The sequence below is a fragment of the Corythoichthys intestinalis genome, chromosome 20 (assembly GCF_030265065.1).
Source record: "Corythoichthys intestinalis isolate RoL2023-P3 chromosome 20, ASM3026506v1, whole genome shotgun sequence".
Lineage (NCBI taxonomy): Eukaryota > Metazoa > Chordata > Actinopteri > Syngnathiformes > Syngnathidae > Corythoichthys > Corythoichthys intestinalis.
This window is the reverse complement of record NC_080414.1, coordinates 21,026,362-21,052,885: the sequence shown is the minus strand read 5'-3', so window position 1 is coordinate 21,052,885 and position 26,524 is coordinate 21,026,362. Positions and strand designations below refer to the sequence as shown.

The following is a 26,524-nucleotide window of genomic DNA, read 5'->3' as shown; positions in this document are numbered from 1 at the left end:
CGTTTTCCCCGGTAATCTTTCAAAAATAAACATGCCGATCAAACACTGCTGATATGGAACTTGTAGAAACGACTCTAGACATTACGACATATGAAGTATGTTTTCTTCATACGTTTCCCGAAACCAATAACTTGGAGGAAAAATGTGAAGAATGGATGAACTTGCGCGGACATCCAAAAGACCAGTTTAACGCAAGCGAGGTGAAGCCATTCACATTTCATATGCCGTAAACATTTTGTCGGGGGCCATGGTCCTTCGGAGGGCGAAGAGGTAAGCCATTTTGATATTCTTACTTTTTAGCGTGGCGTTTTGCCGTGCTGCTTCTGTCTGACAATAGATGACCTACTACAAATTAAAATGGTATCTGACTACCACCGTTATTTTTTTGTTGTAAAAAAAAAAAAAAAAAAGAACTTTAGTAAGGGGGAAGTGTAAATAAATGATAGAATTAGGGTTTGTTATTAATGACAAAAATTAAAAGTGTTCGTTGGCTGTCACCGAGTAGCATTTGCGATCGCTACACATAAAGAGTAATGTAAATTGCCTCCAAGAACAGTCAGAGACATAAGACAACCAGAGGATATAATATATAAGACAGACAGGGCATATGGTGGTAAAGGATAGATTGTTGAAACAGGAGAATGTCATTGTCAGTGGCATAAGAAAAAAGTGTTGATAAAAAAGTTAAGTTTAGGTCAGCTCTGCTTTTTTCCCCGTCTTTTTCAGCCCTCGACACCCAAGCCATCTCTTTAACTGAACATTTGTATGTTCTTCCACATCTTTACCAGTGAATTTGGCACCAGGGACATCATTTTAGGACAGAGTTGGTAGGTTTAGCTCAGTAAACATCTCGTTCGTACACTATTTCCATTCATTTACAATTAGGGACAAACGGGTGGTTGACCCGCCTAGGCAGAATTGCTAACGTCATGAATATTGATGAGCAAAAGTGACGTGTTGCTTGCGTAACGCCATTGGGCCGATTTAGCACGCCAATAAAAAAACGACAGATACACTCATCAAAATCATCGATGACCCAAGCAATCAGTGGTGTTGGCTATGTTTTCAGGATAAACTTATTAAAACTTACCATTGCATGTTAATAATTGTATGTAGTATGAAGAGCAACATTTGTAATCCAGAAGCTCTGCAGAGGAGCAGGGCGGAGTGATACCACATCGGTTATTTTCACCGCTGATTTTTTTTTTTAATGTCGTAGTCAGCAGCAAGTAACCAGTTGATATTGTTCCTCATTCTTAATAATGAGTTTGTGGAAACTTTCATTTGCCCATTTCTTCTTTTTCCACAGCCTCTAAATGCACGTTTCACCATGTTGCCGGTGTTGTGCCGAAAAATAGCCGCCCCGCGTGAAATGTCCCGCCTGACGGGAACGCTCATTTATAAAGCTTTATTGAGCGTTTATTTTATTTACCAATCGATGGACATGGAAACGATTTTCTTGTACCGTGAATATTAGGAGTGCAATGGTTTGCGGTTCAAAGCCGAACCGTACGGTTCGCCCTTTACGGTACAATACGCCTTTATGAACCGCGCCTTTTCGGTTTTGCAATTAATTTATTCCGAACGCTTGTGGAATGAATTGGTCGAGCTCTGTGTGCGACGTGAAGCACAGCTGTGGAGAAATTCCAGCCCCGCCGCAGGTAAATATCCGACCGCTGTCAAGCACCTGTGTAATAGAAGCCGCGTAACGCCCTCTCTCGCTTACGAGCGAAGTGAAAGTGAAACAAGTAAGAAAACAAAAAGCTATGGCGAGCGGAGGAGCGGAGAGACCGAATTTTGAGGAAGCACTGGCTTCTTTCAAATCTGCGGTGTGGCAACATTTCAGTTTCACCGTGGACTTCAATACGGTGGGAGAGAAAATTGGAGGGAGACAAAATATTGAAAAAAAAAACCAATTTGCAAGCATTGCTCAGTGCTTGTTCCCTATGCTAATGGCAACACTTATAACAAGACTCCAGCACCTCAGCCAGCATCACCCACAGATATCACTTTCTCAGAGCAGGACAACCAGTAAAAACACACGGCGGGGTTCGTTATTTTATTTGCAACGCTTGACCCGCGTTACATTGTTCCCTCGTTGACATATTTCTCCAACAACGTATTCCCCAACATTTATGAAATGGCACGCAAAGCCATCAAAGATGACTTTGCTAAAGCACAAAGTTTTGCCGTGACCACTGATAGTTGGACAGAGTGCTACTACCAAACTGTGACGGTCCACTATAATTCATACTTGTCAAGTTGTACGGTCTCGGCGTAATTTGTACAAGTGAGCGCTGATTTTTAAATGTGTACGCCGTACGTTACGTTCAAAATCTGTACGTTTGTCGTGCATTACATTTTTTTTCCTCCGTTCGTTAATGCGTTGGTTGAATGACGCGAGAAAAGTCAGAGGCACGGAGAGGGAAGAGTGTTTGTTGTGACGCTGTAGCAAACGCGATGCTAGGCTAGGTGGCTCCAATATTTCCCGACTGCAGCCGACAGCCTACGCCTAGATATCTCATGCATATAGAACTACATGCGAAATGACAGACTCTGTAGCGTTAGTAAACAGCCGCCATTTTAGAGCAGTAAACTTCTCAGAAAGGCTCTGTTGTAGTTAACCTTCCTAGTGAACCTAAGTAGCTTTTTATCTAAAATACTCCTAAATCGGGAAAATCTTGACTTGAGTCCATCTTTAAATGATGAAACAGTTTTAAAATTGTCACATGTCAAAAGTAGACAGAAGGGAACTAATGCAAAAACGGGAGCAATTTTATCAACTTTAACGGTTGTTTCGGAACATTAAATGACTTCTAAACATAGCAAAGGTAACTATGTTTTGGTAACACTTTATAATAACTATCCGTTTACTAGTTAATAGATCATTAGTAAACTGGTGATAAATGATTTATTGTTTATTTGTGAAGTATTTAACAGTTTGTTAAGCATTTACAGGGTGTTCCAATATGGTTGACCCCATTCTAAATGGCTATGCTAGTTGATGGATCTTAATAAAACTATATACACTTTATGTTGAAGGTCATAAGTTTTATTGGTTAAATATAAAAAGAAAAGTACAAATATTTGTTGGTTCTATGGCAGATTTTCATAAATGTGCAACATGAGCGCTGTCTGCAAAATGCCTTATCAAAATGCCTTTTCTTTTGAAGTGAACGGCATTTCTTAACCTGAAAAGATAGAAATGCCAAACGTTACACACAAAAACTTGAAACGTTTTGACACAAACTGTGTTTCAGGTCAAGAACACCCTGTAAATGCTTAACAAACTGTTAACAAATACTTCACAAATCAACGATAAATCATTTATCAACAGTTTACTAATGATCTATTAACTAGTAAAACGGATAGTTATTATAAAGTGTTACCTATGTTTTTGTTTTGTTTTGTTTTTGAAAAAAAAAAAAAGAAAAAAAAACATGAAAGGTAACACCAGTTACTTTGCCAAGTAACTTTTTACTACTGTGTGTGTATTTCAGTAGTCACTAAACTAGCCAAAGAGCTAAGAGTCATTTTAACAGTCGAACATGTTTACATTTTAAGTGTTTATTTCATTTTCTTAAAAGCAAAATAAAGGCAGTTAAAAAAATAAAAATAAAAAAATTTAAAAAATGCAAAAAGCAAACCGAAACCGTGATCCCAAAACCGAGGTTCAAACCAAACCGTGGGCTAACTGAACCATTGCACCCCTAGTGAATATGTATTATTTTACTCTGCTTGAACTAATAAATGTCATACCTGTGTGATTGTCATTGGGATATGGTTGTGAAAACCTGGAGACTGATACATTTCTGTTCAAAGATGGTTATGTGGCCCAGTCCACGATTAGTTACTAAAATACAGTACTAGTATTTTGTGTAATTTATTTATTTAAAACTGATTTTCCAGTCGTAAATCCATTACTGTAATGCGTCAATGAAAACATTTGATGTTTTCACCTCAATAAAGCGTTCCCGTCAGGGGGGACATTTCAGGCGGGGCGGCTATTTTTCGGCACAACACCGGCAGTGAGTTAAATCAGAATACTGATGCTGCATTCAAGGAGGGTGGGAAGAAAGAGTTTCCAACCTCTGATCTGGGAAAATATCATTGGAACGGCTTCACTCTTTGATCGCTTACAAGAAGGCAGGTTTGATGGCAAAAATAAAAAATAACTTGTCGCGATCAGCTATCTTTGCTGTTTACATTCGCTTGGAACGCTTTGAGGTCGCAACTGGTACCCTCCGAACGGGATAAGTCAGATTTCACACCTTCCTCGAATGCAGCTTGAGCACGAGTGGCTGAAACACTCCTCCTTAGTATGGTCGTATTACGCATCTAAAAAAAATAATAGTCCTGCAGAATGAAATGAATTAGGACAGTTTTTTGTGACTGTGTTTTGGAACAATGATATGCATTTTGAATTTATTTGACTACGTTGGATCTGTTCGTAGATGTGTATGCTATTTTTATCGGCATGTTAAGTTGGGCCCATTGACTCGTGCTAGCTTAACCACTCCGAAACCCTGAAACAGATAACTTACAAACTGCATGGAATTTGTTGAAATGAACTCCACCAACTAATTAAACCCCTGCTAACTCAAGGAATAAGCTTGATGTAAAAAAAAAACAAAAAAACTGAACTTTTGCTTTAATGAGTCACAAATGTTATTTATATTGTATCTAATTACAATAAAACTTAAGGTTTTGATATTTTTTTAATACCAGCCAATGAATTAAAAACATATTCTTAATTGTTTTCTTGTTCTTATATGGAAGCCCAGAACAGATTGATGATCCAATCATTTTAATCTGAAAGACATTTTGAGTTACATATGTAATCAGGAAACCATTTTACTTGCATCTCAAGGCAGCCCTGTGATTTATTTGGATTTATGTTTTCAGTAGACAAAAAGACTGACTTACAAAAAGGTGTGAAACACAGTATAGACACTAGAGGGTCTCGGCATTTGATTGCTTTAAAATCATGGCCTGCTAGTGTTTTTCCAATAAAAATCGCTGAAATTAGGATTTAACTCCAATTTTAATGCAGGTTCTGGATAAGGAAATGGTATATTCAGACTTGCTTACAACTTGAAAAAATGCAAGTAGATGTCGTGCAGTGGAAAATGGTGTCATAGTTTCTGTTTCGAGACAAGCTAACTTTAAATTAACTAAAAGCCCCAAAAAAATTAATGTTTTTTTGTTTTGTTTTGTTTTTTAAGAAAAGCAGCAACGGCATCTTTAATGCGAGGCCGGTGGTCTCCTAGCGTTCAACTCGCACACAGTCATGCACACCAACCCCAGCCGATTCAGTGCACATCATTTCCTGGATTTGTCCGCCGTAGCCTCAGCTCAGCTCGAAGCCGGACGACGACTCGATGGCATAGAGCAGCTTGTTCCGCATCTGATGCTGGCTGTAGAACTCGGGCAGCTTCAGTAGGTTCATGCAGGTGCTGGCCGTGGGAAGCCGGTCCAGGTCTGTGCCGCCGTTGTGAACGCAGAACGCCGGATACAGCTCCTAGAATCCGGCCAAGGATACATTGAGAAAGCTGTTGCACTTTGACCTAGCAGGGAACACTCATTTCATGTCGTCTATTCGGCATTTTTCCCCCCGCCACCTCATCTGCAGACTGTGACATTGAGCCTTTCCATCACGAGCCGCTGCGATTTCCTTCCCGCTTTTTCAAGTCAGCACATACCCTATCATCACCCTATCATCAAATGGCTCTTCGGGGGCTCAGCCGCGACGACCCCATTTTCCCGACAATTACCGTATTAAACTATCGTTGCTTATTGAGAACGGCTCGTTACACCGGCGATCGTTCCCGAGGAGAGGGAAGGAAGGGGTAGGGTGCCGTTTCAATCATCTTTTTTAAATGGCTCTGCTTGACAGCACCTATATCTTTGCTAATGAATCCCGGGCTCCTTTCACGACAGCTAATTAAGGCGGAGCCGGCTCCAGCCGGGGGGCCGGGTCAGGGGGCCCGCCCCCGTCGGCCACAAATTAACGCCCGAAGAGAGAGGACCGCCAACGCGTGCCGGCCAAAGTCAAATGGATTAAAAAAGGAGGAGGTAACAGAAGGGATTTCTTTTAAGGAGTTTGGGTCCAACATTCTACTGCAGGACAACCATAAAGTTTTAGCTCACTAGTGAGGCTACAAAAAAAGATACACTCCCAAGGGGCATCTTTAATACTTCCCAAAAGCCCCCGTTTAGAAATGTTGATATGTAAAGTGCTGAACTCATTTTATTAGACTATCTTCACAAATTTAGTCCAGGAACGATCTAGCTTTACCAAATACTTTAATGCTAGTTTTATCAATTTCCGTGAGCTCTTCACATAATTTGAATAGTCTTTGTACACAATTAATCTTTTTTGATGAATATTAACTATTGCTTTTCGTGACTTAAAGGAAAAGATAAGACCTAGTATAAATTAACTTCATGGGAAAGACGCTTGCTCTAAGAACAGATCACAATTTTCGTAAAGTGAACCTCAAACTTAAAGACTTGTAGGCTCTAATAAGCCACAACTTTTTTTTCTAAAAGATGTTATTAAAACACATATACAGTGCCCTTCATAATTATTGGCACCCCTGGTTAAGATGTGTTTTTTAGCTTCTAATACATTTTTTTAAATTCAAATAATATGGGACCTTAAAAAAAAAAGAGAAAAATCCAACCTTCAATACAAGTGCATTTATTCAGTGGGGGAAAATCCCACATAAAGAAATAATTATTTGATATCAAATAATGTGTGTCACAATTATTAGCACCCCTGGTGTTAAAACTTTGTACAACCCACTTTTGCCAACAAAACAAGGTCTGGGGACTGAGATGGCCATGGGAGGAGCTTGATTTTGTGTCTGGTGAACCATTTCTCTGTAGATTTGGCCATATGTTTAGGGTCATTGTCTTGCTGAAAGACCCAGTGACGACCCATCTTCTGCTTTCGGGCAGAGGGCAACAGATTTTGATTTAAAATGTTCTAGTATTTCAAAGCATTCATGATGCCATGCACCCTAACAAGGTTCCCAGGGCCTTTGGCAGTGAAACAGCCCCACAGCATCACTGACCCACCCCCATACTTCACAGTGGGTATGAGGTGCTTTTCAGCATGTGCATCTTTCGTGGCACGCCAGACCCACTTAGAGTGTTTGGTTCCAAAAAGCGCAATCTTGGTCTCATCTGACCAAGTCCCAGTTGAAGCCTGGAAGCGTGTGCTTTGGTCTAGTGCATGCTTCTTCGTGTCACAGGCTTAATTTGGTCTAGTGCTACTAAACCAACGAACGCAACACTTCTTTTTTTTTTTTTTTTTTTAAATTATTATTATTATTATTATACACACTCAGCAAGAACAGTACATTTTTTTCCAAATAATTAAACCCACCAGGATGTCACAGAGAGATGTAAATAAGCATTTATGAGGACGCTCGCCATGCTAAAGCGATCTCAAATGCTACGCAAACGCTACGAGCTACATTTAGACTGTACAGATCACCCGGTAAATACCTTAAATGGCTAAAGCAACATTGCATATTGTCTCATGCAAGATAACAAAAAAACTCTTACAATATTTACAAAACAAGCAAGCCTGATGATTCCTGGAGCAGCCTGCCTTCAAGCTGCTGCAGGGTTCTTCCAGGGCCCTGCTGTCAGTCAGCGGCGGCAACAGTTGCCCACAGAGATGTCTGATCAAAATCATTTTTTATCTAATTTTTTTGTGAATCGGCCGATGGCCAATGTAGGATAAAAGTCCATATATCGGCCTGTAACTAATACTATGTTTGACGATGTCTATTTTTCCTACTTGCGGGAAGTATTGGCTATTATTTACATTTTTCACCACTCTTACACATCAGGAAAAAAATGAAATTCTGTGTCTTTAAATAACTTTAGGGATCTCCCCGATCTGATCACATGTTCGGAAAGCGGGCCGATCACGGTATTTTTCAGAGGATCAGAATCGGGTGAAAAGGATAATTTTTAAAAAGAAATATACACATATACTGTAAATTTTAAGGGCTAAAAATTAACAAAATGATTTTTTTTAAAAAAATGCCCTCCTGTTTAAAATTTTTCTTCGCCTGGAAAATAGAAACTTTTGAACAGTAGCGTATATATGTATATGTATTTTTTTTACTTTGCAAGGGCTAAAAAGTAACAAAATAATCCAGAAATGCAATGACATTGCCAAAAGAAATATTTTATACTTCGAAACACTCCAGGAAAAAAGCGGAAGAGGAAGTACTGTAAACAGTACGGTACTGTAAAATGTTTGGAACTTTTGTTAAAAAAATTTGGTATCGGATCGAGAGTCGGTATCGGCAGATCCTCAAAATCAGGTGACTTGGACTCACGTGCAAAAATATACGATATGGACATCCCTAAACTTTTGTTATTTATTTGGATTTAAAAAATGACGTTAATCTAAGAATTTGGAGATGAAGTATTTAGCAAGATTATTCAACCATGCATACCCATTTCTTTTCAAAAACCATCCTACATCATGAAATGCTTCAGCCTTGACTGTTTGACGAAAGTTTGACATTCCATAATTTTAAACAGGTACAAATAAATGTACTGTAAACAAGACGAACAATTACCATTAAAAATCATGCTTTTTATATTATATTATTATTCTATACCTATTGCTAATTTCTCAAAATAGTCAAGTTTAGTATTATAATTGAAATTGCAATTACCATTCCAGCAGTAAGTTTTTTTCCCCCAAATGAAGACGTTACTCTAAGGTTTTCCTTAGCCGCCATGATTCAGCAACAACGGAAATGTTGTCACATAAAAAGTTCAAAAGTTCAACTGGCTACCGACTTGAAGAAAATGACAATATTTGTTCAGACCGAGCAGAGCAAGGTCACGAACGAGAGTTGATAAGCGTATCAGACCAGCCTAATAGGCAGCTGCTCTCAAGACAGGATCTCCTTATTTACATCACAAACACATCAAAGCCACATTGATCCTTAATACGAGACTTCACTTTAGTGTGGTTCATTGTATGCATTTCCATTGGCGGGGCATTGTAAGCCCTTTTTCTTACTTACATACAAGCTCAGATTTTTTTTCTACCTTTTTTCCATGTTGCTTTCCGAAATTAGTATCTAACCTGTAACTGAGGAAGGACAGCGCATTTCCTGAAAATGTTTAACACCCAAAATAACAAAATAAATAAAAAATAAAATAATCTTTTAATGCTATTACGTATCTGATTGTGGAATGCTAAAGTTGTGGTATCTTGCCATAGACTTCACCATCAGCTGACTAGACAGCTCCTACAGACATTGTGCCACGCTTTCCCGTAGGGGGCCGGGCCAGGCAGAGCGTCGTGTAGCTTTCACTGCTATAAACGCAAACACACACTGTGTTCAAATGCTGGATTTAGGTGGAAAAGGACAACAAAAGTTTTACTGCTTACAAGCTAGGGGTGTGCCATCTTAGGTACCCCACGATTCGATTTGATTACGATTCAGGGTGCTACAATTCGTTTTTTGAACTATGATCACGGTATTGAGGATGATCGCGGTTATCGCGATTATCACGATTATCAATGCATCGTACATTACTGATTAATAAAGAAACCAAACAAATTTATGTCTATTATTTATTTGAAATATCCTTATGATCAGGGGTGCACATAAGTGGTCCGCATGCGCGCATGTGTACTGGAGGTGGACAAACGCGCTGGCCCTCAACGGCTTCCCATACGCTTTTGCGTACCGATGGCTGACCACTATATTTGCGGCGGACACGAGAAAATCACTTCTCAAAATGTCAAAGAGGCAGGCCCCACTGAGTAATTATTTCCGTGTTCCCCCACCCCCGTCAAAAGACAGACGGACGACAGAGACGTCACCGGAGCTACCAGAAAAAAGGACTTTTGCTGAAAAGTGGCTGCAGGAGGTACCATGGCTAGAAGCAAATGATGCTCGCATGGAAATGTGGTGCAACATTTGCCGTGAGAATCCCAATGTCGTTAATAAGAGCAGCGCATTTTATGTAGGGTCAAAGAATTTTAGCCATCCAAACTTTGAAAAGCAAGAAAAAAAACAGCATGTGGCAATTAAGGAAACTATCGATGTCAGACAGGACCCCATTCGCCCTATGGACAAGTGGCGGAAAAAAGTTATTGAAGAATAGCGCCATGCACTGACAAACGTGTTTTTGCTCGCATTTCACAAAGCTAAACATGCACGTTCAATGAGCTCTTATGAGGAGGACATCCCACTTTTACAAAGGCTTGGAGTTAATGTGGGAGCCGCATATGAATGCCCTTTATTTTGAATTAATGCTTTTATGTTTATTTCTTAATAAGACTTCTTTTAACCAATACACTTTGTTTTCACAGTGTTACCTCCCTTGTGTAACTCTTGGAGTGAAAGGTGGAAGTCACAACTGCACATAAAAGCACATAAAAAAAGTCCTGCAGCCTCCAACATCGCCCCCCCCCCCCACACACACACACACATTACAGCGTGCATTACAGCGTGCGCACTTTCTTCTCTCCCTACCCGCCCATGCGCACACACGCCTGTTGGCTCCCAGGCAGCACTTCCAACAACAGATTTCTGTACTGTTTCGCATGTTTGTAGTGTTACCGCTGTACTTAATCATGGTTTTACAAGTTCTGCATATGAAATACACGTTAGCGAATTAGGTAATTAGCTTAGCGCTCGGCAATAACTATTAACATCTCAAAAACAACAATAAAGGCTAAACAGTACAAGAGGATTCGTGTACTAACCTCTTATAGACGCACACAGGTCTTAGCAACACACTGAGGACATTTTTCAATTGAAATGCCTTAAAACTACTGCTGGACATGTGAAAGACAAGTAGCAACGAACTATCTCTCTTACCCTCTCGCTGGGTCGCGCTTCTGTCCTGCCTGTCTCATACACAAACTTATTTTCCAGTCTTAAAAAGGTGTGAATCTCTCTCCCAATAACCGGGAGCATCCATCATAACGTTGTGCGTGCGTCCATTAACGGTATCCGGGCGGCAGACGTGTCTTGAATTTCATTCCGCTACAAGCGGCTGACATAAAGTTATGAGGGAAAATCATCGTTTTTGGAACCTTTATGAATAGTAATCAAATCGTCACGTGTCGAATCACGATGCATGTAATACTCGATTTTTTTGGAACTCCTCTAAAACAAGCAGGCAGGAGGAGTATCAAGAGTGATTTGGTCAAGGATTTTAAGTAATTATTGTACAAAATAGCACAATGCATGCACTTTGAAATGTGAAAAAAATTAATGGGAAAAAATTTGCGCAACTTTAGCTTGAAATATTTACGTAAGATGAATGATAACTGCCCGTTTTTTTCCTTTTAACTAAGAATCTAGACTGTTTTAAGTTCATATCAATAGAAATTCTGGGGTTTACGCATTTATTTACAAGAATTTTCAACTGATAAGCTCTTGGTTTTGTGATGCCCGCCACAATAGCATAACTTTACATTCAAATGATCAGGTTACTTTCCGCCAACTGCCTGTTTTTTAGCAAAAAAATAGTAATTCAGATATTTCTGCATCCATACAAAAAAAAAAACACATTTTACGTGTTTTATTTTATGTAACATTTCAATCTAAAAGTGACGAGGGCCAGATAGCCTGCAAGACGTGCTGAGGGAATAGTAACATCGCAATTTAACCTAAATAAGTTGTGACTGAATATATAAAAATGTAAATTTTGCTTTCTTGAGTAAAATTAAGATGATTCTGCATGCTTTCCTTTCCTCAAGTATTAGGTTTCTGATGTGAAAATTGAATGATTTTTTTTAGCTGTTGAAAACTTGCACTAAAGTTGCTATTTCGGTCAAAAACATATATGATATTTTAAATATTGCGATTGTTCCTGAAAATATAGGTGATTATCCCTGCATTTGGTGATTTTTGTGCATCTAGCGTAAAATTTGAGAATTTTAAAGCCATTTTAAGTTTTTCTTATCCTTATATAAAAGAAAAAATCTGGATTTTATTAGGGAGCAACTTTGAATTTTTTGATGTCGCTTCTCATGGAGACTCATACATGCCTAAGGGAGGTGCCCGTTTTGGTTTTAGGTCACTAGCGACTTTGGTTTTGAAAATATTGGAATTTGAAGTTTTTGAAAATAGGCCCATTCCGGATCGGCCTCGAGCCCCATGTCCCGTTAACTGATAGTGAAGTCTATGATCTTGCCTTTGCTTGCTCCTGAGTAAAAAGCATAAAATGTTCTATTCAGGATCAGAATTTTTTGTGGGACCTGCGTGGAAAAGAGGCATAAGATTTGCCTCATGCTGGCCGAGTGACCACTATGGGGCACCCGAGTTTTGGCCGTAAATTGCAGAAGATTAAGATTAAAGGTTTTACAAATTTGACAAGTAATTATGGCCCTTTATATTCGTTTTTTATAACCATTTGTCACCTTTTATTAGTTCCACCATTGTAAGCAGCTTTAACGCCATCAGGTAGCTTCTTTTGTATTAATTGTCACATTATGAAAGAGGCAAAGTCACAATTTTCAAATCCAAGCAGTTACACGAGAAAGAACATTATGCGTATAATGGGGGTCAAACCTTGAAGCCAAGTAGAGGAGGTCTAGAGCAGCTGGTGACGAATTTGAGCAGCTTGCGCTTTTCCTCGTCTGTGAAACCTTCAACCACCTCCCAGAAGATCTGGATGACGGGGTGCGTGGCCGTGTAGCCACCTACGAAGACGCCCAAAAAAGAACCAATTCATATACGAACTAATGTTAAAACAGATTAGATGTCTATTGCAGTCAAATGTGCTTCAACATGATCTTTTGGTTGAATATGACGTTTGATTGCAGTGTGTGCCGTAGCCCAGTCTCACGCAGAATTTCAGTCAAAATACGACACAGTGTCGTCTAACAAAAATAGATCTAATACTTTTGGAAAAAATGAGGGAACTCCAAGCTCACAGGTTGACATTTTATAATTCTTACCTGAGTAGTTTGTGAACTTTTTCAGGTCATCAAGACAAATTGGAACATGAGCACCGGATATCAGCACCTGTTTAAAAAAAAAAAAAAAAACTACAGTTAAATATTTTCCCATGTTGCATAGAAGGATTGAGAAATGGCATCCTTTCAGTCATTGGTGAAATGTAACAAAGTTTTAATTGTTGTACTTAAGTACATTTTTATGTATTTGTACTTTATTTGACTACAAATATGAAGTTGTACTTTTGACTTTTACTTCACATTTTACAGCTTGTAATTGTACTTTTTACTACTTTTCAAAATGTCACCTGCGTTACACGATACTTTTGTTTGTTTTGGGTTTTTTTTTTCCTCAATTTGATTTGATGGTTTCGTTTTAATGCCTCCGGCGCAATCGATAAGCCCCGTGCAACTATACCGTAATTGAGCACTAGAGGCAAAAACATGATTACAAGCAAGATTAGGCAGTTGAACAAGACATTAACCAATAAAAACCAACAGTGAGAGCAGTGTGCCTTCAGTTGGGCGCTGCATACTCTTGTAGGTGCGGGTATACATCTGAGAGTTGCTTGCAATCTGCCATCAAATTTATTGCTTGTTTTTTCCATTCCGCACAGTTTTAAATCAAATTGATCAATTGATGAATTTTCTGGTTCGTTCTTTGATTATTGGTTCAGATCTGTGTGTTTATATTAGGGGTGTTAAAAAATTGATTCTGAGATATATCGCGATATTACTTCATGCAATTCTTGTATCAATTTAAAATCTGTCTCTAGCGATCCTTACACGTGTGTTTTCGGTGGAAATAAACAATTCAGCGGCTGCATTTCTACTCCTTTCCAGTAGTTGGCAGCGTGCAGCACCATTGCCTTGCAGTCTGCTGAAGTAAAAACAGCATTAGACTAATCCGAGTAGAGATTTGTGTACTTCTCCCTCTAGTGGTTGCTCAGATTAGTCCTTTTTCTAAATGATACTTTGCCTCAATTTGGCATTGACTGCAAAAACGGGAGGTCTGGAGTATTTAGAATCACATGAGTGACACAACCAAACACTGCGATATGCGTGCTAACTGCACATACAATAAGAAAATATCACACAACTAAACTATGGCGAATTTTCATCTCGTTGTCGTGTCGTCAGACCACAACTGGCATCTATCTCGTTATGTTTTAGTTTCCCAAGACACGTTTTCAGCGTGTCACCGTGACATCATCGTCATGAAAAAAATTTTTCATTGACGAAATGTTTCATTGTCATTGTTGACGGAAACAACACTGGTGCTAGATGAAGTTTAGGGAATAAATTGATATAAATGTAATTATGTCACTTTTGATGTTTTTTCTAAAGTGTTATACAAATATCGCAATAATCGTCTTCAAGTGGGAGTATCGGGATTAATCAGAATCGAATCGAATCGTAACCTGTGAATCGTGATATGAATCGTATCGCCAGATATGAGGCATAGGAAGCATAGGAAGAAAATACTTTTACTCTTTAATTGTAAACTTTATTTTAAATTGTACTTTTACTTGAGTAAATATTTTTTCTCAGATACTTGTACTTTTACAGAAGCATTTTTTGGCCTTGTATCTTTATTTTTACATATATATATATATATACATATAAAAGTGAGTACTTCATCCACCACTGCTTTCAGTTTCCAATCACCTGAATCTCCTGCTGGTCAAACATGCGTAGCCACTCCAAGTTGACCACATTGGCGATCCCCTGCCTGAATGCCAGGCAGTGGGGCCGGATCTGCTTGTTGAGCCTGTAGTCGGCCACCAGGTGGATGTACGCTATACGGTTGGCCGTGGTGACGGGTATGTCCTTCCCGCCTGGCTTCAGCTCCACTACCTGTACAGATATAATTTTAACATCAGAGTAGTGAGAAAACACAGTTAACTAATTCACATCTAGTAACGAGTACGGCAAAGTTTGTGAACCGCGAAAAGACAGGGTCTTTACTGTAATTGCGCGAGGTGGGTTGAACTCAATCAAAGCGAGGTAATTAAAATGTTATCCCGCAGCACTCTGATTAAAGGTGCGTCTCCCCCCGGCGAGTGCCCGTGGTTAAGTGCTCCGCTAAATATAGCGCGGCCAATGAACATCTGCTCTAATACAATTTGGCCCCGAGCTCTCTTTTCATTAGCTTTAGAGCAGTTAGCGCTTGATAAAATGTGCTCATCGCGGTTCATAAAGGCGGGTTTATGATGACATCATAATGTCTGCAAGAGGACACGAACGGCCGACAGCCGCTTGTGCGCTTTACAAGTGTCTTTCGTCGCTAAATACCGTATCACGTTTGTCAATTTTGACGCTGATCGTAATTGGTGCTGGTTTAAACGCTTTAACTAAATGTGGGTACATTGTGTGGTGTGCGCAAAAGGATCTGCACCCTGTCTGAATTCAAGCTTTTTCAGGGCCATTGACGGCGATCGGCGTCCAATCCATTTGAACCGGGAGGGCTAGCAGCAAATGATCGCCGCCAGCCCTCCCAGTCCGAATGGATAGGACGTCTGTCTCCGTCCATGGCAGTGAAACACGATCAATCTGTTAGTGGCAGCCTATTAGTTAAAATCCTGAAGAGAAAGCATTTTTGATAGGGTTTAGGTCAGGGGATATACATGAAAATGCACCAAAAACAGGAAACCTGTTTTTATTTGTCCAATAGGAATAGAATCCTCAACTAGACAAAAACAACATTAAAAATGCAAAGGGAAAGTAGGAAAATGATTACACTTTTTTTTTAAAGCCGAGATTAATTTTCGTCCCAACAAAATAGAGGTTATAAAAGGGGTGTGTGCATTAAAGTGCCTGTGACATGAAAAAGCATGTTTATTTCATAATACACGCAGTATTTTATGCCCCTGAATGATATGGGCCGCTTGGATGTGTGTGGAAGCGATCGCTATTTTTATTTAGTTTTTTGAATCCCGCGACATGAAAATGAGTGACTTCCGGCTTCGGTCTTGCATTGAGGAGGAGGGCGCTGTGACGTGTACGGTAGAAGACGTCCTCTTCACGCTACAGTGTACTGTTGTGTATGAGGACGAAGGATTCAGCTGATTTTGCGGATTAATACGTTTATTTTTCGCATCACGCCAGCCAAACGGCTGCAGAAAAATCATTCTGTATGAGGGAGAGGCGTATGCGCCTTTTTGGAGTTTCAAAAGGTTCCCATTCACCGTGGATATTTACTGTGGGACCATAGGACTTACGAGGAAGTGAGTAAACATCTTGTTTTGTATTATGTCAAATACGAATACAGCGATTACAAAGTAAACACTACAAACTTCCTTTAAATGAAGGACTACTTACGTTTGATCATTGATAGGCATGTAAAAAGCTCTCCTAATCCTCATTAGCAGCAGCACGTTAGCTGCACAACAACTCCAGCCACCCTACTCCGGGGAACGAACTGTAAATTGCTCTCCGCCGGGCGGTTTGCCGATCCACGAAGACAATCGACAACCGGGTCGTCATGTCAAATAATCCAGGATAGTTATGTGTGATTTTCCGCTTCGAAGACTTTGAAACATCACTCGGTTCGGGTTAGCATGTCGGCTAGCTGTCACGCCTTCTGGTTTGTTTACATTCTCCGAAGCCGGGAAAGGGAAATTACATATGTCCGATTTAGGTGACATAAAATATCGTTCGGGAGGTGCGACAGTAAAGGTGAAGTCGACAGTTTTGACCATTATGGACTCATTTTGCCATGTCGTCCTGAATAAATGCATTTTTATTATTTCATATTCCATTCAGCACAAGACTGTTATTTGTCATGACCATGCCATTCATTTAGCAATTGGGGAAAATACTTGGATAAAAAGAATATCCTGTAAAAATAGTGAAGTAAAGAGACATAAACAATGACATTTTGCCGCGTTTTCCTCATTGTGAATAGTTCCTCCTCGACGGGCTGACTGGTCCTTCTCAAGCCATTTATATAGCTATTGGGGAAAAATACTTGAATAAAAAGAATATCCTGTAAAAATATTGGAATAGAGAGACTGAAACAATGACATTTTGCCGCTCTCTTCGTCGCGTTTTCCTCGTTGTGAATAGTTCCCACTCGACGGGCTGACTGGTCCTTCTCAAGCCATTTATATAGCTATTGGGGAAAAATACTTGGATAAAAAGAATATCCTGTAAAAATATTGGAGTAGAGAGACTGAAACAATGACATTTTGCGGCTCTCTTCGTCGCGCTTTCCTCGTTCTGAATAATTCCCCCTCAATGGGCTGAATAGTAAAACCGATGAGCCCAGTCTACCGCTGACGTCATCCACCTAAAGCCCTATAATGGTAGCCGTGCCTAACCGGTAGATTAAAAGATTAAAATTTCTCGTCATCTGTGCTTTGCTAAATCGTTGTATATAGTAGAATCGTCTCAAAATATGATTCTAATTCACATAATAATGCCATTTAAGACTTTTTTTCTCGTGTCGTATGCTCTTAATAAATTGGGTAAAGGTGATTTAGATTGGACATGTCCACTTTGAGACAGGGTATGAATCTATTTTTTTTCCTCTTAACACAACATCTTGCAATCATTTCATACTAAAAGACCCACTTAAACTCAAAACGTGTCATCCACATGATATATTCCAGGCTCAAATGTACATATAAAAGCTTAAAGTGGTCATTTGGAAAGTAAGATTAAAGCTCCAGACTTAACATGTCTTTTTTTCTCATATGACCGAGACACACTGGACAGCTTATTTACTCAACAGTGAGGCATTAAACTAGAATTGAATCAGGCCTTACTGACGTGTTCCAACAAAAACCTGATAGTGATAAGCTTCTTAAGAACGGTGAGTCAGATTATAATGGAATGAAAGTTGTTGCTCAATTTTTTAGTCTTCTGCATGGTGGAGAGTGCGATTATGTGCTAATGTAGAAGAATTACCGTGCTTATCTGGCCATTCGCTATCTCTCGTTGGGGGGCAAATGGAGGGCAGGTTACTCCCGGGTGTGTGCCTAATCTTCCGCAAATTGTTTTCCCCCCTATCGTGTTTGCCGAGGCCGCAATGCGACTGGGCCATTTTCAGGCGCTGTTTGACGAGAGCTAATAAGACGCGTTAAGGCCCTGAGTAAACAGCTCCGCTTTAGCTCGGTGCTTCGGGGGCGAGACGTGCCTAAGAGATGCTTCTGTCAGATCATCGTGAGAGGTGTTTTCTCGCCACTGATGCTGAAAAAGTGATAAATCATTACGAAAACACTGTTTATCATGCCACCCAATGGGAAAACTTAAACATTCACACTCATTAAATAACTACAAGATCAAGAAAATATGTCCTAGTCACCTGAGCTTCTCCCAAATCATTGTTGACCACTGTGAAGTTGAGGCCCAGCTCCTCCACGTCGCCCTCGTAGCTCTTGAGGAAGAGAAGGTTCCGGTACATTTCTGGGTCCAGTGAGGCCAAGTGGTGGATGTCCACGTCAGCACTGGTGCCCAGCAGCTTGGACAGGAAGAAACTGGCAAAGGGCAACTCCACGAGCATGTTTTCATATAGAGCCTAGGGAACAAAATCATACATTCGGTCTCTAACCAGTCTTGAACTAGTCGTTGATTCTCATACATAAAGCATGGACTGTTTTTTTCACAATCAGTTTTTCAGATCCTCCGCCACGACAGTACATAATAACTTAGTACAAGTGCTGTAGAGCGCCTTGTTGTTGGCCACGAGTGTGCGCATGTCAAGCACAGAAGAACGGTAAGAGGACAGACTGTGAAATAGGGCTTAGGGCTAGCATGGCTTTTTTAGAGTTCCTCATTGTAGGCCATGAGTGCACGCACATTACCTGTAGAAAGTGGAATTATTCGTTTGACTCATTTTACATGGCATTGTTACATTTAGAAGACATTTGTTTTTAATGTAGTAGGATTTTCAAAACACCAATACTAGGGATGTCCCCAATCTGATCATGTGATTGGAAATCGGCCGACCAGGCCATTTTTCAAGGTGTGTAGACATGTGCCGATTACCGGTTTCAAGGTATACCGTGGTATGAAAACGTCAAGATTTCAAAACCGCAAAAATTTCCCTCGCTTGAAGCTGCAAGGCTCAACCCTCCCCCACCGGTTTTTGCTCAGTGCCAGTGAGTCGGCCGTGCTGAAGGATGGCTGCAGGAGGTGAAACTCCTGAACTCTTTCCCCCATTGAAGAAAATAAAATCGCCAGTATGGGAATCCTTCGGCTACAGAAAAGTTAGATGGCCGCGGAGGATGGCTGCCGAGGAGACAATTCCTCCAATATGATTTCAGATTTATACAAAATTAAAGGTTAGTAAACACTAGGGATGGGAATCTCTGGCATGAAGCCGATTCGATATGTATCTAGATACACAGGTTACGATTCGATTAAAAAACGATACGTTTTTAAGGCTGAGCGATTCGATACGATTCGATACAGTTTAAGAACGATACGGTTCGATACAGAGTGAAAACGATACGATAGTAAACATTTGTTGTGTGTGTTCGAACAGTATTTTAAACATATAAAAAAAGACCACATTTCTAATAGCAAAATTAAACAACAAAATTTCATACCAATGTTATGTTTTATTTTTTTATGAAAAAAATCAATAAAAATAAGGCTTACTATATGACCGTCATTTTGTTGGATGGGATTGATAATAAAATAAAACTCCAGTGGCAGACAACAATAAAGTGCAGTAAATCAATTAGTGTATTTCCTGGTGTTTTGAACACAAGAGGTAAGCAATTTAAGTGCAAACTTTCAACGTAAACATCTTACCAACAAAAAATATTAATTATATGCAGCAGCTCTAGAAAAAAAGAATTAAACCTGCAGTGTTATCATAAATAAATAATAAATTATGCTTTACCACTGGTATAATTGGGGGAATAAAAACATGGCATTTTAGACAGACAGGTCAATAATCATTACTTTTACCTTATACACAGCAGAGTCTTTCACTTATGCCTGTGCTTCCACATTTTTTTATTCCTCATCACTGTCCATATCTTTTTTGAAGGCCAGATTTTTTTCTTCAGGAAGATAAACTAATCCACATGCTAATGTTTAAGTAGACTGCGTTTCGTGGAAAAAAAATCTCTAAAGGGGCGTGCTGCCCTTTCCACCATTGTAGTGGGTTATTTTTCAGGGTTAAAAACTCACGATCCCTGTAACGCTCCTCACTTCACACTAGCTGTGTCTCATGCGAACAGATCTGGCTACCTTCCCCACTTCAAAGTCCTACTTTTGTATTTCCTGGGTGTGTTGAAAATCAATCGCTGCACGTCGCTGGCGTCGGTGCTCAAACTGTCCATTGTTTTAGCATGTTGCTTCGTTGCCACTACTAGTTTCGTTTTCGTTTTGGGCTGTGAAGAAAACGCTATGGAGCGTGCGTTACAGTGATTTTGTTAGCTCTCGCGTTGTGACACGCCCGTGACGATCGGGCAATGACGGCGACTAGTAGCGGTTCTGCCGAAATGCATGGGAAGTAGAGGCAACCATACCGTGAGTTGTGTTTGTCCATATTATAGCATGCGTGTTGTCTCAATCTAAGTGCGCTGTGTGGTGAATGACACAAGCGCAGCAAGTGAAGTAAAAGCTAAATTATCATCTCATTAACCCTTGGGCGTTATTTTATCTTGACTAAATTCTTGTGATTTTGTCCAAAAAATGGCTTTTCCTTTGAAGTGTGATAACTAAGTCATTTCTGAATATTTTTTCACTTTCAGCCACTCAAAATGTTCAGTGGCGTCAGACCTATCTACACATATAAAGTTTTTTATTTTTTTTAATTTTTCAATGCCCCCTATGGACAATAATAGCAGCATTATCCGAATAGCAAAACTAACTATGCTGTATATATATAAAAAACAAAAGTCTAATTTGAATATTCCATATCACATAGTTAGAGGCTTGAATAAGTCGTTAAGTCATAACAACCGATTTTTTTATGCATGCCCAGTTTTTACACATTTGCAGTTTTCTCATTTACACTAAACTCTTGTGATTTTGTCCAAAAAATGGCTTTTCCTTTGAAGTGTGATAACTAAGTCATTTCTGAATATTTTTTCACTTTCAACCACTCAAAATCTTCAGTGGCATCAGACCTATCTACACATATATAGTTTTTTATTTTTTTTATTTTTCAATGCCCCCTATGGACAATAATAGCAGCATTATCCGAATAGCAAAACTAACTATGCTGTATATATATAAAAAACAAAAGTCTAATTTGAATATTCCATATCACATAGTTAGAGGCTTGAATAAGTCGTTAAGTCATAACAACCGATTTTTTTATGCATGCCCAGTTTTTACACATTTGCAGTTTTGTCATTTACACTAAACTCTTGTGATTTTGTCCAAAAAATGGCTTTTCCTTTGAAGTGTGATAACTAAGTCATTTCTGAATATTTTTTCACTTTCAACCACTCAAAATCTTCAGTGGCATCAGACCTATCTACACATATATAGTTTTTTATTTTTTTTATTTTTCAATGCCCCCTATGGACAATAATAGCAGCATTATCCGAATAGCAAAACTAACTATGCTGTATATATATAAAAAACAAAAGTCTAATTTGAATATTCCATATCACATAGTTAGAGGCTTGAATAAGTCGTTAAGTCATAACAACCGATTTTTTTATGCATGCCCAGTTTTTACACATTTGCAGTTTTCTCATTTACACTAAACTCTTGTGATTTTGTCCAAAAAATGGCTTTTCCTTTGAAGTGTGATAACTAAGTCATTTCTGAATATTTTTTCACTTTCAACCACTCAAAATCTTCAGTGGCATCAGACCTATCTACACATATATAGTTTTTTATTTTTTTAATTTTTCAATGCCCCCTATGGACAATAATAGCAGCATTATCCGAATAGCAAAACTAACTATGCTGTATATATATAAAAAACAAAAGTCTAATTTGAATATTCCATATCACATAGTTAGAGGCTTGAATAAGTCGTTAAGTCATAACAACCGATTTTTTTATGCATGCCCAGTTTTTACACATTTGCAGTTTTCTCATTTACACTAAACTCTTGTGATTTTGTCCAAAAAATGGCTTTTCCTTTGAAGTGTGATAACTAAGTCATTTCTGAATATTTTTTCACTTTCAGCCACTCAAAATGTTCAGTGGCGTCAGACCTATCTACACATATAAAGTTTTTTATTTTTTTTATTTTTCAATGCCCCCTATGGACAATAATAGCAGCATTATCCGAATAGCAAAACTAACTATGCTGTATATATATAAAAAACAAAAGTCTAATTTGAATATTCCATATCACATAGTTAGAGGCTTGAATAAGTCCACAAGTCGTAACAACCAATTTTTTTATGCACACCCACTTTTTACACAATTGCAGTTTTCTCATTTACATTCAACTCTTGTGATTTTGTCCAAAAAATGGCTTTTCCTTTGAAGTGTGATAACTAAGTTATTTCTGAATATGTTTTCATTTTCAACCACTCACAATGTTCAGTGGCATCAGACCTATCTAAACATATAGTTTTTTTGTTTTGGCCCCCTATGGACAATAATAGCAGCATTATCCTAATAGTAAAACTAACTATGCTATATAGGCTATATATAAATCAAACTAAAATATTTTATATTACATAATTACATCATTGGATAAGTAAAAGTCGTAACAATAGATTTTTTGTTTTAGAACAAGACTGTGACAACGTGACAATAACTGATTTGATGATAGAATTTATGTTAACAATTTTACAAAACATACATACAATATAACAGTTAACATAATAACAACATACACAATTCATGATGTGCACTTTGAGATTTGTTGTTCAAATGTAAAGTGCGTTATAAATAAAATGTATTATTATTTATTATTATGTTCGAAGCCCGAAGTGGCTTTGTGCAAAGGCCACATTGTTTGCGCTTGGACGGGGGTCCAGCTCGCTGCTCAACCAAGCCTTCGGCAGAAGGCGGTGGTTCCCGTTTTAGGACTTCTGGCCGAATTAGAGCCTTGCCAAGTTCCTCAAGAAATAGTCGGCGCTTGTAGCTTTTCTTCACGTTCCACTCAGGGTAGATCTCCGTGAACAGCACAAACGAGGGTAGATCTCCGTGAACAGCACAAACGCGCTGCATGACGAAATGTCCGGCATGTGAAAAAACACACATTGGCCACCTGAGTGCGCGCCGGCGGCAGGAGTATGTGCCTCAGGCCTGCAAAGCACAAGCGCACGCAACAATAACAGCTTTGATCTTTGATCAGCTTTTACAAGACAAACCTTGATATGCAAAACATTTGCTTACTCACTCTCGTCATTACCTCGATCGCCGTCATTTTCGTCATGCGCCTCAACGTGGTCATGTCCGTGCCCCCGCCTTCTGCTCCCCGCTTTCATCTCGTTATGTTGTCAACTATTTCCTAATCCTCGTCATCAAAGCCGTCCTCCTCCGGCATCGAAAGTCCGGAAGAATTTGTTCAATGTCTTCTGGGCTCTCCAAAGAAGCGTCCGAACAAAGGTCGTCGTCGTCGGAATCAGGATTTTCTAACACCATTCGAATCGTGTCCTGCGGTGAAATACTTCTCGCCGCCATCGATCATAAATTGTGTTGGAAGAAATGCAAAATGGTGATCCTCGCGAGAACAGAGACTCCCAAAATGCCCAGAACCAATGAGAGTAAAGAAATTCAAACACCCAACCAATAAAAGTTGAAATTCAAACGACAACAATAAACACGTGGTTTTTTGTTTTGGTTTTTTTGCATTTCCGGGAAGTACCTTTTTATTGTCTTGTGCAAACGTGCAAAATTGCAAATACGCATGCCCAAATAGACTGAAAGTGAGCTCAGACAACATTGACACCATTTTTTTTGTAAAGCCAACCGTCTTTATTGCATTAATTTTTGACCGATCTGAAGCTAGCTTCGCAAGAAAATTCATGTATTGGCCTATGGCTCCATCTAGTGACTTCTGGGTGTCAACACAAAAATTTTTTTATCTGCATGTTTTTGACTCGCCAAAGAAGCGATTGCATCAATAATCACGGAAAATGCATGATAAAACATCAGGTTTACAGCATATTAAAAATCATGATTTATAATGGGAGTCAATGAGCCAAAAAATGGCAAAATAACAAGAGTTTAGTGCAAATCTTCCCAGCCTGTTTGCAATAAGTTAGAAATTGCCGGATGGTGCCATTTCGAACTTCTACATGATTTAGTATCCTGCAGGAAATATCAGCTCCCTAGTGTATTTTTTCATATGCTTTTTTTCCTTTTAAACACAGAAAAAAACGAAAAAAGCCAAAAAATGGACAAATAACACCCAGGGGTTAAGCAATGCATTGAACTAGGCATTAGAAGCCGATTCTTGTGCTCGCGGTAGCCGAATTATAGCTCTACTATCGGTTCGTTGAATATTTAATGGCAAATTACTGTCGAATGGTAACTTTACAATCGATACAGCTGTATCTCTCACCTGTAAAACCGGATATCCGGTCGTATCGGTTTATCGTTCTCAAGCTTAGTAAACACTGTCATGAACGTTTCCCACCAGCTACAAGAGTTAACTCCAGCGTGTTTAGTGTGTCTAGCGGTGGTAAAACATGTGTTTTTTTCTTTCTGGCAACTGTGTGTTAAGAAATAGAGTGTGTGTATAATATAGATATGGTACGAGTCATACACACGTGCTTTTTGGAAATGCACTATTTTTGTTCTGATGGTAATAATGTTGAGCTGTTGCTGTGGGTTTAGGCTCACTTAAAAGACTGCATATACCGTATTGGCCCAAATATAAGACGGTGTTTTTTGCATTGAAATAAGACTGAAAAAGAGGGAGTCGTCTTATATTCGCAGTCTAGACGTTATACCCATTCACGCAGCTAGATGGCACCGGATATCATTGAAGCGATGTTCCATCATGACAGAACTCAGCTACTCCGAAGTTTAACCAGTTTGCATTGTTTTATTGCAATGTTTTTCCTTATTCAGATTTGTTTAAAGACTACAGTTACAGTTAGACTTTACTTTGATGGTTTATGCAGTTATTGCAATTTTTTAAAATCACGATAGATTGGTTTATATACATTTCAAAAACCAGAAGCCATTCATTTACAAATGTGATTGCACTTTAGTTTACATACAGTGGGGCAAATAAGTATTTAGCCAACCACCAGTTGTGCAAGTTCTCCTACTTGAAAAGATTACAGAGGCCTATAATTGTCAACATGGGTAAACCTCAACCATGAGAGACAGAATGTGGGAAAAAAACTGAAAATCGCAATGTTTGATTTTTAAAGAATTTATTTCCAAATTAGAGTGGAAAATAAGTATTTGGTCACCTACAAACAAGCAAGATTTCAGTTCAGTCTCAGTTTATTCACACATCATCAAATACAGTACATGATCATAGGCTAGCAGTTCACATGTTAAGATGGGCGAATAGGACACTCCAAAGAAGCTACGCTCTAAGCTAAGATTTCTGGCTGTCAAAGAGGTTTATATTAACGAGGTCTAACGGGGCTCCACTCGTTACCTGTATTAATGGCACCTGTTTTAACTCATTATCGGGATAAAAGACACCTGTCCACAATCTCAGTTAGTCACACTCCAAACTCCACTAGGGCCAAGACCAAAGAGCTGTTGAAGGACACCAGAGACAAAATTGTAGACCTGCACCAGGCTGGGAAGACTGAATCTGCAATAGGTAAAACGCTTGGTGTTAAGAAATCAACTGTGGGAGCAATTATTAGAAAATGGAAGACATACAAGACCACTGATAATCTCCCTCGATCTGGGGCTCCATGCAAGATCTCACTCCGTGGCGTCAAAATGATAACAAGAACGGTGAGCAAAAATCCCAGCACCACACGGGGGGACCTAGTGAATGACCTACAAAGAGTTGGGACCACAGTAACAAAGGCTACTCTTCCAGACGTGTCCCCCTGCTGAAGAAAGTACACGTTCAGGCTCGTCTGGGGTTTGCTAGAGAGCATTTGGATGATCCAGAAGAGGACTGGGAGAATGTGTTATAGTCGGAAAATAAAATAAATAAAATAGAACTTTTTGGTAGAAACACAGGTTCTCGTGTTTGGAAGAGAAGGAATACTGAATTGCACCCGACGACCACCATACCCACTGTGAAGCATGGGGGTGGAAACATCATTCTTTGGGGCCTTTTTTTCTGCAAAGGGACCAGGACGACTGATCCGTGTAAAAGAAAGAATGAATGGGCCATGGATCGAGAGATTTTGAGTGAAAATCTCCTTCCATCAGCAACGGCATTGAAGATGAGACGTGGGTTGGTCTTTCAGCATGACAATGATCCCAAACACACAGCCAGGGCAACAAAGGAGTGGCTTCGTAAGAAGCATTTCAAGGTCCTGGAGTGGCCGAGCCAGTCTCCAGGTCTCAACCCCATAGAAAATCTGCGGAGGGAGTTGAAACTCCGTGTTGCCCAATGACAGCCCCAAAACATCACTGCTCTACAGGGTGACCCAAAAAAAAGTTTACACTCAGTTGACTGCTTGTTTAAAAGCCTATGAAATATGTCTAAATAGGTTGTCATGCTTAAGTGATTCATTAAGGTCACTC

General features: G+C 39.3%; 1 protein-coding gene and 1 long non-coding RNA gene across 2 annotated transcripts in view; both read right to left on the bottom strand.

The window, feature by feature from the left end:
• Nucleotides 1-340: 340 nt before the first annotated feature.
• The window catches only part of ube3c (ubiquitin protein ligase E3C), a 72,086-nt gene continuing 45,902 nt past the window's right edge, over nt 341-26,524 (bottom strand). The window contains exons 20-24 of the mRNA XM_057824345.1: nt 18,273-18,485; nt 14,633-14,821; nt 12,968-13,034; nt 12,579-12,709; nt 341-5,521 (exon numbers count right to left, since the gene is read on the bottom strand). Of these exons, the coding sequence (XP_057680328.1) occupies nt 5,351-5,521; nt 12,579-12,709; nt 12,968-13,034; nt 14,633-14,821; nt 18,273-18,485 (771 nt within the window). The 3' untranslated portion in view covers nt 341-5,350. The remainder of the gene's footprint in view (nt 5,522-12,578; nt 12,710-12,967; nt 13,035-14,632; nt 14,822-18,272; nt 18,486-26,524) is intronic.
• Nucleotides 22,657-24,266, bottom strand: LOC130908668 (uncharacterized). Its single transcript, XR_009061635.1, has 2 exons — nt 23,256-24,266; nt 22,657-23,149 (listed from the first exon to the last, which is right to left on the bottom strand). It is a non-coding gene; the product is annotated as an uncharacterized LOC130908668 (long non-coding RNA).